This window comes from Lycorma delicatula, chromosome 6, assembly GCF_047948215.1.
Source record: "Lycorma delicatula isolate Av1 chromosome 6, ASM4794821v1, whole genome shotgun sequence".
In the NCBI taxonomy this organism is placed as follows: Eukaryota; Metazoa; Arthropoda; class Insecta; order Hemiptera; family Fulgoridae; genus Lycorma; species Lycorma delicatula.
In genome coordinates this window covers 39,036,373-39,054,532 of record NC_134460.1, presented here as the reverse complement: position 1 = coordinate 39,054,532, position 18,160 = coordinate 39,036,373, and the positions used below count along the sequence as shown (strand labels likewise).

The window sequence follows — 18,160 nt, the reverse complement described above, 5'->3', positions numbered from 1 at the left end:
GCCACAGATCTTCTAGTGTGCATTTGGTTGGGCAGAGGGTACATTTTAGATGTTCAGAGTCCTGAATCTCACCGCACTCGCAGTTCAGGTCGTTAGGGTCTATTTGACGCCATCTAGAGCGGTTAACTCTGGTTGGTGCAACCCCAGTTCGAAGCCGGTTTAAAGTCGCCCACGTTTGCCAGTCCAGGTCATGTCCTGGAGGTGTTGGAGCTCTTTTTGGAAACCATGGAGGGGGCTCGATAGATGTAGAGTTCAAAAATACCTTTCAATCCATTGTGATAATTGAACTTTTGTCTCAATGTTGTAGCCATAAAGTCGGCTTTCATCTCCCATTATGATTGTTTCATTGTCATTGGCTGGTTCAAGAAGTTGCCAACAAACATTCACTCACTGTTCGGTCATCAAATGAGGAACAAACTTTGCTGCAACTAGATTTATGTTCAATTTTTCAGTCAATATGTCATGGCATGATCCAACCAAAATGCTAACCTCTTTTTCAAGTTCTCTGAGAGTCAATTGGTGATTCACATACACCAGATTGTTGATTTTCTGAACATGGGTGTCATCAGTTGAAATCTAAAGCCTTCCTGGTCAAGGTCATCTTCAATTGACTGACGACCACTTTTAAGTCATGAAAATTATTTGTAACATTGTGTATGACCCAGAGCATCATCTTCGTAAGCTTTTTTCAAAAGTTGAAACATTTCTGTAAAAGTTTTCCCCAGTTTGAAGCAAAATTTTACATTGTATCATTGCTTCTGAAAATCACACTTACAAAAATCTACTAACAAACATGTTACCCTCAAATAACAATAACATGAAAACTAAACAAGATATCAACAAGCCAAGAACATGTGGTAACAGAGAAGGTTATGCAGAACACAATGCTGCCAATGGCTTGTCACTAAATATCTTCATTTGTGCATAATTAAAAAATGTTCTGTATATCGTATGTATATCTTCCGAACTCATGTACACATACAGTTCATCCTGGAAGAATGAAAGGAAATCTTGTAAAAACTTGATCATAGTTGTATTACAAAGAATAAAATTAATGAATGAAAGAAAGAAAAATAATAATACTGATTCAACCATGAAATGATAAAAGTAAAATAACATCTTTAAAAGTTAATTGAGATATTTATGTACTTATTTAAGTATCCATTTTATGACTATCCCAAATATTCAATCTTATTCTAGTTGCATTAATAAAAACTAATCAACAGAATAATATTTACACTCTACGTAATACTTATTGTTTTATAACTTTAATTTTTTGCTTTATGTTATCTGGCTCAGTCTTTCCTATTGTTGTTGCACATGTAGATAAATTTTGTACCCGAGGTAAAAGGTGCAAGAAAGTTGCTTTTTTTTAGAGGATAGTGGTATTTAATATGTCACTTATCTGGCTACATTTCAGTGGCCTTGGTATACTGTTATGGCTAAAAAAGTATATTTAGCTAAAGAAGGCCATGGGAATCCACTTCACTCCCTTATTGACTGAAATGGCATCTGGTATGCAAGGTCAGCTATTCTAATTCCCACTTACTCAACAGGGTTGTCAACTTATTTTGCTTTAAAAAGCAAAAGTTCCTGTGACTTGCCCTGATTAATAAAAGCTTTTGTTTCTACCACCAATATCCTTCACTATTTTATAATACTGCACTATTTGGATTAAAGTAAATCCAGCACATTGTTTTTGATACGTCCAGAAGAGCAACATTAATAAATATATACTTGTAGGCGTGAAACTTAGTGTTAATCCGGATGACAATTTCTCATATCAGAAATATGATTTTTAATTTTGATTGAAAAATAAGAATATTTCATTTTCGTATTATTTTGTGGTTGTGGTCTCATTCATTTACATTACTTCTGTAATTTTAAGCACAGAAATATATAATTATTTTAAATACGAGGGAAAGTTAATTATTATCTGCAATGTAGTTATAAATTTTATTGCAACACAAATAGGAAACTTACATGTACATCATTTTTTCAACATAATACTTTTGCATTTCAACACACTTGGTCCATCGTTGCACAAGCTTCTTGATGCCCTCATAAAAGAAGGTTTTTGGTTGAGCTGCAAGCCAGGAATGCACCGCTTCTTTCACTATTTCGTGCAAGGTAAATTGACGGCCCCTTCATGCCTCTTTGAGTGGACCAAAAAAGTGGTAGTCAGAAGGGGCAAGATCAGGACTACACGGAGGATGAGCCAGTATTTCAAAGTTGAGTTTCTGGAGCGTTACAGCAGTATGTGGACAGGCATGGTCATGCAACATCACAACACCTTTCGACAGCAGTCCTCGGCGTTTGTTTCAAATTGCAGCCTTCAGCTTGGCAGTAAACATCTCAGTGTAACACACACTGTTTATTGTCGTGCCCCTTTCCTCATAATGTTCCAGTACCGGACCTTGTGAGTCCCAAAAAACTGTAAGCATCCATTTTCCACTGGATGGTTGGGTCTAGAACTTTATTTTGCAGGGTGAATTTGGATGTTTCCATTCCATACTCTGCCGTTTACTCTCCGGCTCGTACTGGTGGAACCGTGTTTCGTCACCAGTAATGATTCTGTCTAAGAAGATGTCCCGTTCGTTACCATAGCGATCCAAATGTTTTTGGCAAATGTCTGCCAAAAGCCCGTTTGTTTATGCAATTGTTTTGGGACCCATTTGCACAGAATTTATGAAACCCAAGTCTGTTGTGGATGGTTTCGTAGGCAGAACCGTGACTAATTTGCAGATGATGTGCCACTTCATCAATAGTTACTTGTCTGTCTAAGAAAACCATATCACGTGCACGCTCAATGTTTTCCTCATTGTGGCAGTAAACGGTCGTCCGGCTCCTTCATCTTGCGTAACACTTGTGCGACCATTTTTGAATTTTTCAATCCATTCGTAGACACTCCGTTGCGGCAACACATTGTTCCCGTACTGTACCGTAAGTCTTCGATGAATTTCGGCCCCTGATACACCTTCCGACCACAAAAAACAGATCACTGAACGTTGCTCTTCTTTGGTGCAAACAGAAAGCAGAGCAGCCATGGTTAACGGCAAGGCAGCGATAATGGAACTAACCTAGCACCATCAAACCTGCACAGACATAACAATTAAACCATGCATGCGTAATCTACGCAACATGACAATACTACCAACATAAACAAAAATATAACTAAATTGCGGATAATAATTAACTTACCCTCGTATATGAGGTACAGTATACTTAGTTTTTCTTTTAAATCTATTCACATTTCTTTAATTTTAGTTAGCCTCCTCAGAAATTGAAGTTTGTTTTTTTTTAAATTTAAATACAATACATAGTATATAGATATCAGTTTATGTTATTATGCAACAAAATTAATAATTTTAATATTAAATGATTTTGATTAGTTTTTTTTTTTAATTAATGGGTCATAATTTTGATAATTTGTATCGTTTATATATATATTTTTTTCTTTTTTTAAATCTTATCTCCTAATGTTATTTGTTCTTCTATAATTTAATTACTTTATAAATTAGCTTTTTTTTAAATTATTGAACTTTCAAGAAAGAAGACTTTTATTTGTAATTAATTGAATTAGTTACTAGTATAATATGTGTACTATTTGGTAGAAATTCAAATGGAAAAAAAATTAATATTTCTATTATGGCAAACACTAATCTTGTTTTTAGTTTATAAAAGTAGCAGAATTCTTTAATAAGAAAATAGATATAAATTATTAATCCATTTAAAATAAAACATACAAAAAGAAAGATGTTATATTTTAATTAAAATATTTTCATATTTGTAAAAATCATAATTACATGAAAAAATTTGTATGAAATTCAACTTTTGTATCTAAACAGATAATTATTTGCTAACAAATATGTAAAAAAGCAGCACACAAAGAATATAAAATAGTAAGCAATTACGGAAAACCATATTATATTATACACTTTCAATAATTTCCTATTCCATTTTTAGACAAACATTTTATTTGAATAACTAAAAAAACAATAAATGAAGATATTCATATAAAGAAAATTTTGTTTATATTGTCGCCGAATGGCTTCGACGGCAAGTAATTCACAACCTTGCGGTGAAAAGGGCCGTTTTTTAGCGTTAGCTCTGAGAAGAGCCATTGAAGTCCGACCGGGCTTTCCCTCAGAGGCAGTTGGGTCTCCACTACAGCGTGGCAGTGGTGGCCCACAGAGCTTCGCAGTGTCGGTCGTCCTCCGCTGAGGCGGTTCTCCCCGAGTGGGAACCGGCCCATGCTGGGCCGGTTCCTGCTGTTGAGTCCGTCGACCAGGGCGATTGAAGCCCGGCGAGCTGGAGCTGGAGCGGGAATGTAGCGTTCGCGTCCAGCGGCTCCCTCGGCGGGCCGGCCAGACCTGCTGCTCCGGCGGAGATGATGACATCCACCGGGAGGTCCCACGTTGAGTCGGCCAGGGGACTTCTTCCTCTTCCATCTTCTTCTTCTTCTAACTTGTGTCTCGAAACAGGACGGTGAGGAGCCGCGAACTCGCCCTAAATGAGCCGATCGCTCTTACTTTTTTTACTATTATATATTTTACTTATTTTATTAAGATAAAAATAATCGAAATAATACATTTTTAATTAATCAAATATTTATTTTTTATTAAAAAATAATTGTAAATAATTTGTTCATAAATAAGTATAACTAAAAATTATGAATAATTATTTAAATGTTAAAATTATAAACAAAAAACCGTCAATTTAATTCACGTTCAAGTCGTTATTTCTTTATTAGAAGTTGAAATTGAAATACGCGCGTGGCTCGACTTAGGAGAACTCGAGCAAGCGATCGGCTCATTTCGGGCGAGTTCGTGGCTCCTCACCGTCCTGTCTAGAGACACAAGTCTTCTTCTACAGATAGTGGTCGACGATGAATTGCCTTCACTCTCGTGGTGCATGCTCTTTTACTGGAGCCTGAGAGTGGCGGAGCTGCAGCGCCGCTATGGTGGATGAATTGCGCGGCGGTAGTGATGCTTGTATCAGCGCGTCCGTATACTGTGAGCCAGTTCGCATCTCGTGTTCGGCCGCCGATATTAAATTAGGCATATATGTGGGAACAATATGAAATTTTAACTAAATTTATATTCTTTCTTTCAACAATATTGCAGTTGGTTGTACAAATGTAATAAATATAGTGAATAGTAAAATTTCAAATTCCTTTTTTAAATATATTCTTGGCTCAAGAATAAAGTCAATGTATTAGTACTCCAAACATTAATATCCATTAAAACTCCTTTGTATTTTAGATTATTATTGTTCTTACTGAAATTGAGGACTGTAAAGAATTATTTTTGTAGATTTTGTTTTAAATATATTAACATATTGAGACTTGCCTTGTTTGTATAACTATTCGTAGTTGATTGCCATTTACTACTGTAAGAAATACATAAGTTTTATCTATTTCTTAATTAATAATTAAATTTTTCAATTTGAGCTTTCTTGAATTAATTTTCAAAGCTTATCAACTTGTACGACCTACATAATGAATGTAATTTTCTTATTCTATCAGGGATTAATGGCTATTCATTCACCACATACAGGAATTGTTGATTGGGCTGAAGTAGCACGAAAATATGGATCTGAATTTGAAAGAATGGGTGGAAAAATTTACCGTGATTTTGAAGTCACGTCATTTACTGAAATAAAACAAGGTGTAGGGATTCGCAAGAAGTCAGCAGATTATCCGATACTAGTGAAGTCTAAAAATGCTAAGGTAAAATATTTTAATTTAAGTGAAATATATAATAATTACATTCTGCCTAAGAGCCTAATATGTAGATGGTGTATATCAGAGATTCTCATTGCATCATTTGATTGGTTTGATACTATTCCCTCTAACTTTATTATGTTCTCTATTAACATCTCTTCTGTTTCTTTCATTTTTTAATCAGGAAGTATAATGTTCTAAAAGAAAATTCTATTAGTAGTCTAATGACAGTAAACTAATCTTTTTACAGCTTTAGTAAGGGAAAAATGATAACTTCTCAATTCTTTGGTGATTAAATAAGTAAAAGAGTGGTCTCAGCCCTGATACCTCACCTTGAAATATTTTTTGTACATCTAATGTAATTCTAAGGTTGAATTCTACATCTTTGATTTAATGCATTACTTCAGATTTTACACATACAGGAAGAGACTCCAAAAATCAAATTGGTTTTGTATTGAGTCACTACCAAGAACAGTATCTCAAGTTCAACTTAATACTGAATTAGGAAATACTCAGGCATCTCTTTACTTATTTCTTATTAAGAAATAATTATCTAAGTGTATCTCTTAGGAATTCTTACTTTTTTTACATATTGTTCATTTAATAAAGTAATGATTAAATAGATGGTTATGTATATAATTTTGCGATGTGTATAATTATGTTCTAATGCAGGCAGAATTCTTTAAACACCATTTAGTCCATTGCCAGATTTTTCCTTTAATTGCAATAATTTTGATATCCTGGAAATAGCGATAACATGGTCTTAGAAGTAAATAGGTTTATCATTTTCCACCCTTCCATTAGATAGACCATAGTATTATCTACTCATACCTTCAAAAATTGTTTTATTTCTTAATCATTTATTTAAATGTGATACACAGTTCAGTTTTAAATAATAGAGCAAGGTCATCAAAACTATGTCACAGACACTGATATCACTTTTAGTGTTATTTTCATTTTTATTGTTTATATTCATGCACACATATTAACATGTTATTATTAGTCTCACTTTATTTTACTAACATTTTACTTCATATTTATGATTCTCTAACTGTGTAGACCTTTACAATGCATTATTTCCCACATAATGATATAAATGATCACACTATTTGCACTAATCAGAAACCCCTTTCTGAAGTAGTGATGTCCATTATGCAGCCAGCACCTCTAATGAATATAGTGAAAATATTGCTAATAGGATTGAATTCTACAGGTTAGTGAAATCCTTAAAATGAAGGGATTTATTTTGGTTATCAAATCAATTGTTGCCCTATTGTTTTAACTTCTACGCAGTTTGAATTTATACAGAGGGTCCATTTTAATTCAATAAATGATCAGTACAACACTAATTTTAATTTTGATGATATTGATATATAACTATCCACCTTGCAATGGCCGAAAAATATTTCTTATATATTTTGAAAATTTTTTTCTTGAGTAATAGACTATTTTCTAACACGCCAACAGGTAAAAACCAGTCATTTTCATCACTTTTTCCATGAGCATTCTTATTTTACATCGTACAAAGGGTCAAAAATGGCTTTTTGGAAAGAGTAAAGATGGAACTTCATCTTAGTGTACTCAAAATTCATTTTGTTACATAGCCAAATCTTGTAATATTTACTGAAGTTACATTTACAAATTGTTTTTTCAAATTTTGGACCCAAAATAAATAAATGAAGGGCTGGGTAACAGGCCTGTTTTTTACCTTTTAACTCTTAGGTACTGGTAGTATTTATAAAAAAAAATTGGACTGTTACCGAGTCCTTCATTAAAAAAAATGGCTGTCAAATCATTCAATTTTGAAAATGTCTCATTTCTGGGGCTCAAAAACCACATGTAGGACAGGTGGTAAAAATCTGAAATGTTTACAGCAGTAGGAATTTTTATGTATTTTAAAACCATATAAAATTTATTTTATTGCTCAAAGGAGTTGACAAGGAATGAAGCCAACAAAACGGCTAAAAACAATGTCCTTTCTAACTGTAAACAATGTACCCAAAAATACTGATAAGTATTTTTTTTTCAGATTATAAAAATTACAACCAAACTCATTAGAATGAATAAATTGATAATTAATAAATAGAAAATTGTAAAATGATAGTAGTCAATTACAGATTGATAAATAACAATTACAAAGTGATAAACATTCCAAATGCATTAACAGGTTGTTCAATTCATTTTTATCTTATTTTACTCCTGCTGATGGAAGTTACGAATAAATCTTGCACTTTTTGATAGCAAACTTACCTAACATAACTCCTGCTATTTTTTTATTGAGCAGAACTAGTAAGTCCTCATTCATCTTTGGAGTAATGTTGTGTCCTCTTCCAGTAGTTGATAGATAAAGCAGCTCTGAAGGCATGAGAATCCTTAAAGTATTTTCCAGGTGAACCAATTTTTGATTATCCCTCAATGATTTCTTGAATGAAGTTCCAGGACCTTGTGGATGGAAAAAGTGTATTCGATATTCCTCTCCATTTTCATTATATTTTGACTTCAATGACTTTGCCTAACCACCACTAGCCATCGTATACACAGCAGACATAATTTTTACATTTTAGCTTTGGTAAACCTATAAAGCAATCAGAAACACTAATGTCCTTGTGTACCACTAGCATAAATGATTCTGATTCAGAGGTCACCCATACTTTCAGAATACATTTCTGACTTGTAACATAACTGTGAAAGATTCTTGTTTCTGGGACTGTTGAGATTACCTGTTAACGAGAACTGAGGTATTCTTCAGTCTCTTGAACATCTTTATTAGAGCAGAAAATAAATGTATTTTTAATATTTTCTTTGCAATAATTGTACATTTCAGAAGGTGTAACGATTTGATTGTTGACTGTCCTTTGAAGAATTGCTTTAGTCATAATTTTTTTACAATTCCACCAAATCATGATCACACAGTCCTTTTCCATGGTAAGAGGCAAAAAAATGCCTTTCAGCTACAATTTCAAAATCTTGATGGTAGCACAGATTTATTAATTTTTTTTTAATACTCAGCTGAGAAGTCATCAGTAAAATAAAAAAAAATTGTTTAACTTGTGGTAATAGAGTTTTTACTTTATTTACAACTTGCTTTTGGAAGCAGAAGAACGATTGTGCTTCAAGTACTCACTAATCATGCAGTAGCTTTGGTTTTGTAATTTTCCTTCTTTTTTTAAATATATGAGAAGTGGATGTACTATGGCATAAGTTTTTGACCAGTGATATGACTCGACTTCATCCTGTATCACAAAAGTAAAATTTTGAGAGAAGTCTCCCATTACAATACATTTACCCTCCAACAAGTTTTCATTTTTAATGTTGAGGAAATTAGCATGTTTCTTTGCAACAAAATGATGCCTTTTTAGATTACTTAAATTTTCAGTAAGTTCGTAAAGTACTCTTGAAATGGAAGAATTTGAATAGTTAGTTCACAACAATCAACAGAAACCCAATGTTTGAAGATAATTTTAGAATCAAAATCATTCCAGCTCTCTTGAAGTAATTTTTAAATTAAGTTTTTCTTTGAAGGCTGTGGTCAATTCTTTTAAATTACATATGATAAACCTGTTTTGAATATTAATTTTCTTCCTCTCAGCTTGTCTTACATAGACACAATGCTTCTTGCCTGGCATGAACTGGCTGTGCTCATTAGCTCATTATTCTAGTAAAAATGTTGGACACATTTATTACAATTTTCATCAGTTACATGACTGGGTTTCTTTTTGCCGATTTGTGTAAAATTCCACTTCTTTTAACTAATTGTTTGGATTGGCGGGCTAAGTACTGACTAACACTAAACTCATTTTGAATTTTTTGAATGCTCCAGCTACTGCTTGGTAATAAACTTAAGATATTAATTTTTTCCTGGGTTGATGTAACTGTTTTCATTTTACCCTTTATTTTAATGATTAATTTTTCTTATTCCGTACCTAAATCAGCATAATTTTGTGGTACTAAACTGGTTTCTTCTGTAGAAATATTTAAATCAAAGGAATCGTTTAATTTACTGGTTACTGACTTGAGTATTTTTGTAACTTTATTTTTTAAAATTGCTTCCTTTGCGCTGCTCGATAATTTTTGAACCTTAACAGGGAAATGCTAAGTGCTGAACAAGCTTTATTCACAGACTCGACTACAACACATTGAGGCTCAAATATATCTTGACATTCCGGTTCGCATTCTGTGTATCATCTTGTGGTTTTTGTAATTTGTTAAAGCATTTTGTACACAGTGCTCTGACTAGAATAAATTTTAAATGTGGATTGCTTGTTAAAAAGAGTCAAAGATATTTCTTGAAGAGATTTCTTAAACAGTTTAGTAAATGGATCAGAGCAACTTTTCCCATTAATATGAAAATATTTATCTAAATATTCAGTTTTATGAAAAGTACAGATATTTTTTGTTTCAGTACATCTACTTCTTAAAGATATCAGTGCTATTTGCTGTCAGTAAACTCTAAAATATCGTACACTACAGAAGATCTATTGTAAGTCATTTGTGACATACTGTTTCAGTGTGAATGCCAATTGAACACTCCATAATCCGTTTTTATAAAATGCAAAGGTTCTTAGAATAACAAAACAATTAGTATAAATTATAAAACTACCAATTGCACCTAACTTTGACTTGTCCCAGTTTTTGTATTAACACTAGCAACAACAGAACATACCACATTGAAATTAAAACAGCAACTGAGCCTTCTAAAATGTTTACATTCAGGATTATGCAAACGTTCAAATCCATACATGTCTATTCACTTTCATATTTAAACACGAGTTGTGTGTAAGAGTTATACTTTAAGTAACTAACTACAGTAGAAGTCCGATAATCCGGCACGTTCGGGACTGGCTCGGTGCCGGACTACCGAAAATTCCGGTCTATCGGGCGGTAATTATAAGAACAATTAGGTTAATAATTAAACTACAAATACATACTGTACAACAAAGTTTATTTTACATTTCATATAATGTATGTACACGTACTGTAAAACATATTTCACTTAGATTTAAAAAAGTCACGAATGTCTTCTTTTTTTTTGATTTTTGGCGTTTAGTATAAAATTTATTTCTAATGATATGGAAATCAATAATTTCTGAAGCACTGTAGCTAGTACTAGCCTCAGCAAAAGAGATAAAATTATTTAGTGATTCTGCAGCTTCTGCCCAGCTGATTTTTTCCTTTTCTTCCGTTTCGGCATCTGAGTCACTTTCTTCAAGATTTTGAGTAGGCTGAGGGTTTACTACAATGTTAATAATGTCCTCATCGGTTAGTTCTTGTTCAACAGGCTCATTCTCGTCGATTAGAAGCCCTGTTACCGGCTTTCCTTCAGAACGTACTGCACTAAACCATTTGAACAATACACTATCTAGCTGTTCCAGTTTTGGTTTTTTTAATGTTTGTCTAGAAGCCAATTTTTCAGTTATTACCGATTGAGAAGCAAACTTCATTAGTTCATCTTTTTGTTTTTTAATGTCATAAATAGTTGATGAGCCAATATTAAACTCATTCATTAAAACATTTCTATTCTCGCCTTTTTCTAGCCGTTTGATGATTTCTAAGTTTCTGATTGAGAGTCAGTGTTACGTGTTTTCGTTTCTCTCCTTTTGAACTCGAAGGCTTAGGTTTTGAAAACATGGTCACTGTACAGTTAGAACGAAAATCACTTTTTTTATAAACAGTTTCAAAAGTTACGTTTACTGCGATGTGAAAGGACACAAAACAACAACGCACAAAAAAATGGCGAAGACGCTTTGTGATTGATTAACGGAGCTGCACTGCACCTGAATTTGTTGTGACAGCTGAGACTAGCCGGCCGCTAATTGTTTCTGAACAATACCGAGCGCTTCCGGATGATCCCGAAAACTTCCGAATAGCTCTCGAGCGTTTTTATTTGCTTTAAAGACACACTTTTGGAGAAAACCAAAATTTTTACAATTATCCGGAGCGATGCCGGACTATCGGGCATTCCGGACTGTTGGATGCCGGACTAATGGACTTCTACTGTATCTAGAATATAAGCTATCTCATTATAGACATATCAAAATATTTTGTATAGTAGGTCTACATTATTATCTGAAAAAATGGAAGCTGTGTATTGTTTGGATACATTCACGGTTAGAAAAAAGCAGAGTTTTTAGCGGTTTTGATGGCTTCATTACTTGTGTAATATCAATTACTCAATCCCTTTGAGTAACAAAATAATTCAAAGTACACAAAAAATACTTACTGCTGTAAAAATTTCAGATTTTTACCACCTGTGGTTTTTGGGCTCCAAAAATGAAGACATTTTCAAAATCTTTCAATTTGGCAGCCATTTTTTTTAATGAAGGACACTGTAAAAATCCAATTTTTTTTATAAGTACTATTAGTACCTAAGAGTTAAAAGGTAAAAAACAGGCCTGTTACCTTAACCTTAAGCTCTTCATTATTTATTTTGGGCCCAAAATTTGAAAAACCGTAACTTCAATAAAATTACAAGATTTGGTTATGTAACAAAATGAATCTTGAGAACACTAACATAAATTCCATCTTTACTCTTTCCAAAAAGCCCTTTTTGACCTATGTATGATGTAAAATAAGAATGCTACAGCTAACAGAAAAACTGGTGAAAACGGCTGTTTTTACCTGTGGGCAAGTTAGAAAATAGTCTCTTACTCAAGAAAAAAATTTTTTTAAATATAAAAAAAATATTTTTTGGCCACAAGGTGGTTAGTTATCATATACCAAATATCATCAAAATCAAAAATAGTGATGCAATAAAATTTTTCAAAATTTATTGAATTAAAATTGAATACTCCTCAGAGAAATTGTAATTGAAGCTCCACTTATTTTAATATATCCATAATTCATCTAAATAAGGAAATATTAACAAAAGGGAAAAATCATTAACTTAGAAGAGATGTTTAAAGTAATATTTCTTATTATTTACAGATGATACGTGCAAAGTATGTGTTGACTTGTGCAGGATTATTCGCAGACAGAGTAGCTGAAATGACCGGAGAAAAGACTGGACTTAAAATTATCCCTTTTCGAGGAGAATATCTTGTATTAAAAAAAAATAAAGAACATTTATGCAAGGGCAACATCTATCCTGTAAGTTTTTGTTTAAAATTTGGTCTACTTACTTTTTTCAGATTTAGTCAAACAACACACCAAATTTTTATTTATATAAAGTATTTTTAAAAAACTATAATAGCAACTTAAAAAAATACTTTTAAGGTAAACATTAATATTATCCCATTATTATTTAAGTTTCTCTTTTGATGACAGTACCAAATAAATAAAAAAATCACCAATTTGCTAATCCTTCATTTGGTACAGACTTTAAAAAGTAAAAATTTGTAGATGAACTTAAAAAATGTTCCATTTTAGTGCATTTTTCAAAGTTGATTTGTTATTTTTTAAATTTATTTAACTCTTTTATTTTCATGTAAAATATGGGTAAGCCTACAAAAACCACCTACATGAAAAGAAGCCAGTCACAAAATCTAAAATGACCAAAACCACCACCTTAATAAAAATAAGAACAAAAGAAAAGTTCATTGAAACAATGTTACAACTCCTACCAAGTGAACTACATTTACTGATTGGAATGTTTTTGTTGAACTAACGCTGATCAGAATATGGGAGTATATAATTTTTTCCTCAAGTTATCTAAGTAATGTCTTTTTTAAATTTCATATAAAATGTTTTGAATATTATTTATTCATTTTACATTATTACAGGTATGAAAACAAAATTACAGTTTATTACGATTATAGGTACCATTCCACCTTGGAAGTGTTCTAGATTTCCTGTAATTTATGACTTCTTTGATTATTTTAAACTTGAAGGTTCATTTTACCTTATGAAATAAATATTTAGAGAAGCAAGAATTTTGATTCAGCAAGACATAATTATTTAACTTAACTGGAAGTTTCAAGAATCAAATTAATATAAATCAAATATTACTGTGTACTCCATTAAATTGAGTTTAACGAATTGCATTGTCCTAAGATTAGTTAATCTTATTGGACAAGACATACTTTTGTGAGGCAATATAATTGTAAAAAAAAAATAATAAATATTGATTACATATGATGTATCAAACCCATTTTTTTGTACTAGTGGCTGTGAAATGAGATAGCAAAAGTTTGCTTTCTTACTTTTTGCGTAGGTGTAGAAAATAAAATAAATATATTTGTAAGACATAGTTTTAATCAGTATTTATTTTGCTTTTTTTAATTTCAGGTACCTGATCCAAGATTTCCTTTTTTAGGAGTCCATTTTACACCACGAATGAATGGTACTATTTGGTTAGGTCCAAATGCAATTTTAGCCTTTAAAAGAGAAGGCTATAGGTTAGCAAGTTGTGCAAATATTAATTTCTAGAGTTAAGAAATAATGATTAAGATAACAATGTAAAGCTAAAATTATTTAACTTATTTTGAATTTTCCAAATCATTTCCATACCTCATTTCTTTAAAAACACATTTTATTCATGCAGCAATGTTTACCTATTAATTCATGTTAAGACAAATGAGTCCTTCCTACTTTAGAAAATGTTTTTCTATACTTTATACATCTATAAGGTCTGTTCAAAAGTGAGGATTTTTTTCTCAAAAAAAAAATTGAATCCAAGTGGTAAAACTTAATACATGCAGTACTTGTACCTAGCATATATGCATTTTTTTTTTATAACGTTATTAGGATTAAAAAACCCTTAAATTTTGTATGTTTTTAGTTCTGTAGTATTGGTTTGTTTTGAACACAAGAGTTCAAAAATTGCTTGAATAAACAGTTGTACAATTTACTCATAGATTCTCTGGCAATTTATCACTCTCATTTCACCAACATAAGTGAGAGTAATTATAATATTTAGGGAGAGTGATGTTTATAGATTTGACAATAGACTGATTTCATTTATAATAAGATAAATTATCTAGAAGATAACGACAGATCTGCAATAGAAGACCAAATCACTGTCACTTACGTGTGATAAAATGAGAGTGATAAATTGCCATAGAATTTATGAGTAAACTGTACAAAAAATATTTGTCTGTCACATAAAACCATTTTAATTGTCAGTAAAATAAATGAAGTAAAATAGTATATAATTAGATTTATTGATGCAATGAAAAACTGTTGTGCACAATTAGAAACATCTTTGGATAGCTAGTATACTTCTCAGATTTAATTTATTGCTATTATTTAAGCAGTAGAACTAGGTGTGGTTCTAAAGTAATTGCCAATCAGTAACAAAATGAGAACAGTTGAAAAAATGCAAAATTTATTAATGGTTTCAAATAATTACATATTTACTTTATTTTTCTACATAATCATCACCATTTCACTCCAAACACTTTTGATATCATGAAACCAGCTTCTTCAAACCAATGCATAAAATTCCACTGCCTGGGATTGTAGCCACTTTTGTATTGAGCTCTTTAAACAATTCACTTGAATTGTTGAGCAGCAAACCAGTTTTTCGGGTGTAATAAGAAATGGTAGTCACAGGGTGTGAGATCAGGAATGTAAGGGGATGATCAAAAATCTCCCATCCGAATTTTTGAATTGTTTCTGTTGTGCATGCAGCCGTGTGTGGTCATGCGTTATGTGAAGAAAAACAATTCCTGATCTCAGCGCATTCCCTGCCATCAGTTTTTAATGCAGTTTAGAAAGTGTTTCACAATAGACTTGTGATGTGACAAATATTCCAGTTTCCATCAATCAAAAGTACAGCCTTTCATCCTAGAACACTGTTGCCATGATTTTCCTTCGGGTCTGGGTTTGTTTGAATTTTTTCTGTTTAGGTGAACCGGAATGATGCCACTGCATGTTTTATTGTTTGATCTCAGCACTGACATACAAAATGCACATTTTGTCAGCAGCAACAGTATGAGAGCAGAATGCTAATTAACTTTTTAAGGCCTATGAAATATTTACTTGTATGTATCGATGCTTAAAACTAAGGAAGTGGTGGTGAATGATTTTTTTCACCATTATCTTCGCTGAAATTTGAGGATGGTTTTAAGTATAAATTTATTCAGATAACTTAGTTATCAGATGAACAGTAAGGCTTAAACGTGTCATATTGTAGTAATATTTTGAACTGAATAACTCATGCTCTGTAACAGATAGTTTACATTATTTCTATAAATGAAATTTAGGAAATAAGACAAAATTTTATTATGGTATTTCATTGTAAAAATGGGTAAACTCTTATCGAGATATCAGTGATTAACAGAAAATTTTACTGCCCATAGTTCTATAGTTATGTGATTGATATTTATATATATATATATATATATATAATTAAGTAGTTGTCTACTTTACTATTAATGATATTGTTTATTAAGTAGTTGTCTACTTTACTATTAATGATATTATTTCAATTTCTATCTAATATCTTTATGTGTATCTATTTTAACGTCTTTATAGAATTCCAAGTAAATGGCTGGCTGAAAGCTGTTTTAAACAATAGCAAAATGAACTTTCATTAATTTGATATAAAAATTTTCACAAACGAAGTCTCAATAATGTGTGCTTTTTGTTCATTTTAAATAATTACCATTGAATCATCATCTCCCCCAAAAGTAGATGTTTTGATTTAGTTACTCTGAATAGACATTAAAAATAGTTGTATGATAAAAAATTAAACCTGTTCAAGTTAGGAAAATTTTCATTTTAATAAAATGCTAGGATGCAGTTTTGTAACAAATTTCAATAAACAAAACATTTATTTTTCTTTTAGTTGAAAGTTATAGCAGATAGAACTATAATTGCCTTAAAAAAATATTTTTGAAATATTAAATACAGGTTCTTTTTCACGTGGGGGACAGCCTTTTTTGATTCACTTGTAATTTTTTTCACTTTTTGTTTGTATTTTTTTCCTAAAATTTTGACACAGTCTTCCATTCAGTAATAAATATAACACCAGGTAGCTCATTCAACTTGTAATATATAATTTACATATATAATATATAATTTAATTGTAATAATAATTTTAATTAAATACAAAATGATTTTAATGGAATTCCATATATATATATATATATATATAAATAATACACATATATTGTAAATCATTTTGTGTAGTTAGTTGCTTGCTTCAATAAAAAAAAGGAACCATTACATGGGATTCAACTTTTAATTCTAAACAGTATGTTATTTAACAAATTAAAAAAGATCATTTCATACTTCAAAGGTCAGTCAATTATTTCACAGAATAATACCATTATATATCCTATACAGAATAGATAATTTAAATTTAGACTTGTATATACAATATTAAATTATGTAACGTTCAAAACATAATATGTCATAGCATTACTAAATTACTTAAAATCTTTTGAATTGCAATAAAGAATTTCTTTTTAATAATTATTATACCATTTTTTGGTTACTTTTCTAGTTTTTCAGACATCAGTCTACATGATTTAGCAGATACATTATCATTTCAAGGATTTCGGAAATTTTTAATGAAGAACTTCGGGGCTGCTATCTCAGAACTACAGAATTCAATAATATTTTATCGAATACAAGAATTGCAGAAGTATATGCCAGAATTATCTACAAATGATGTCAAAAAGTAATTATTTACTTTATTTTATTTTTTGGTTAATGAAATTACACAGAAACTTTGAAGCTTGTATGTGGAATATGGAAATGGGATTTTTTAGCATATGAAAAATGCCATGCCTGACTGGGTTTTGAACCCAGGGCCCACAAATGAAAGGCTGAGATGCTACCACTCTGCCACCGAGATCTGCTGATTTTCCTGGCAGAGATATATTTAATTATACATATTTTTTCAAAAGTTTTGCTCCTGTACTTCACAAACATATTCCTCTGATCAAAATAAAATTAATATAATATAATCTTGTTAAGTTCAGAAACTTTGTTTTCCAATTATCGGCCAATCTTTATATTTTCTTCATATCGTTACATTTTTTAACTTTATTGAACTTTTTTGATCATTATATTTGTGAGCTTTTTAAACATGTTTGATATATATATATATATATATATATATATACTTATATGTATACGGTAGGTAAAATTTTATGTGAAATTGATGATTTTAGAGGTATTCATTCTAAAGATAGTCTAATGTTGAAAATTTTAAGAAGTTTAAAAAATTTTTATTTAAAAATTTTAAATGTTTGTTTTTGAGAAAAATACTTAAAATTAAATGTCAACTTTTCCTTTTTTAGGATTCTGGCTCATGTTTCTCTTTCTACTTTCCATCTTAAGTAAATTGATACTTCATCAACCTAAAAAATTTTAAATATCCTGTAAGAACAAAATTAAAATTCCTCTATTCTTTATTTTTCTAGCATTCCTATTTTCTTTATTTCACTGCCATAAAGTTTTTACCACTCTCAAATTTCTTTCTAATTCCTAAATCAGCATTTGATATTTGTGAATTTTTTCTGGACAAAAGCACTTCAATTCTTTTAA

At 31.1% G+C, this 18,160-nt stretch overlaps 1 protein-coding gene across 3 annotated transcripts in view; it reads left to right on the top strand.

Annotated features, from left to right (window-relative positions):
* Nucleotides 1-18,160, top strand: part of L2HGDH (L-2-hydroxyglutarate dehydrogenase) — a 39,838-nt gene that overhangs the window by 20,494 nt on the left and 1,184 nt on the right. For 2 of the 3 annotated variants that reach the window (XM_075369743.1, XM_075369744.1), the window contains exons 4-7: nt 5,528-5,731; nt 12,650-12,811; nt 13,949-14,058; nt 17,112-17,288. In XM_075369743.1, coding sequence (XP_075225858.1) covers nt 5,528-5,731; nt 12,650-12,811; nt 13,949-14,058; nt 17,112-17,288 — 653 coding nt within the window. The remainder of the gene's footprint in view (nt 1-5,527; nt 5,732-12,649; nt 12,812-13,948; nt 14,059-17,111; nt 17,289-18,160) is intronic. The other variant, XM_075369745.1, reaches the window with a different exon arrangement.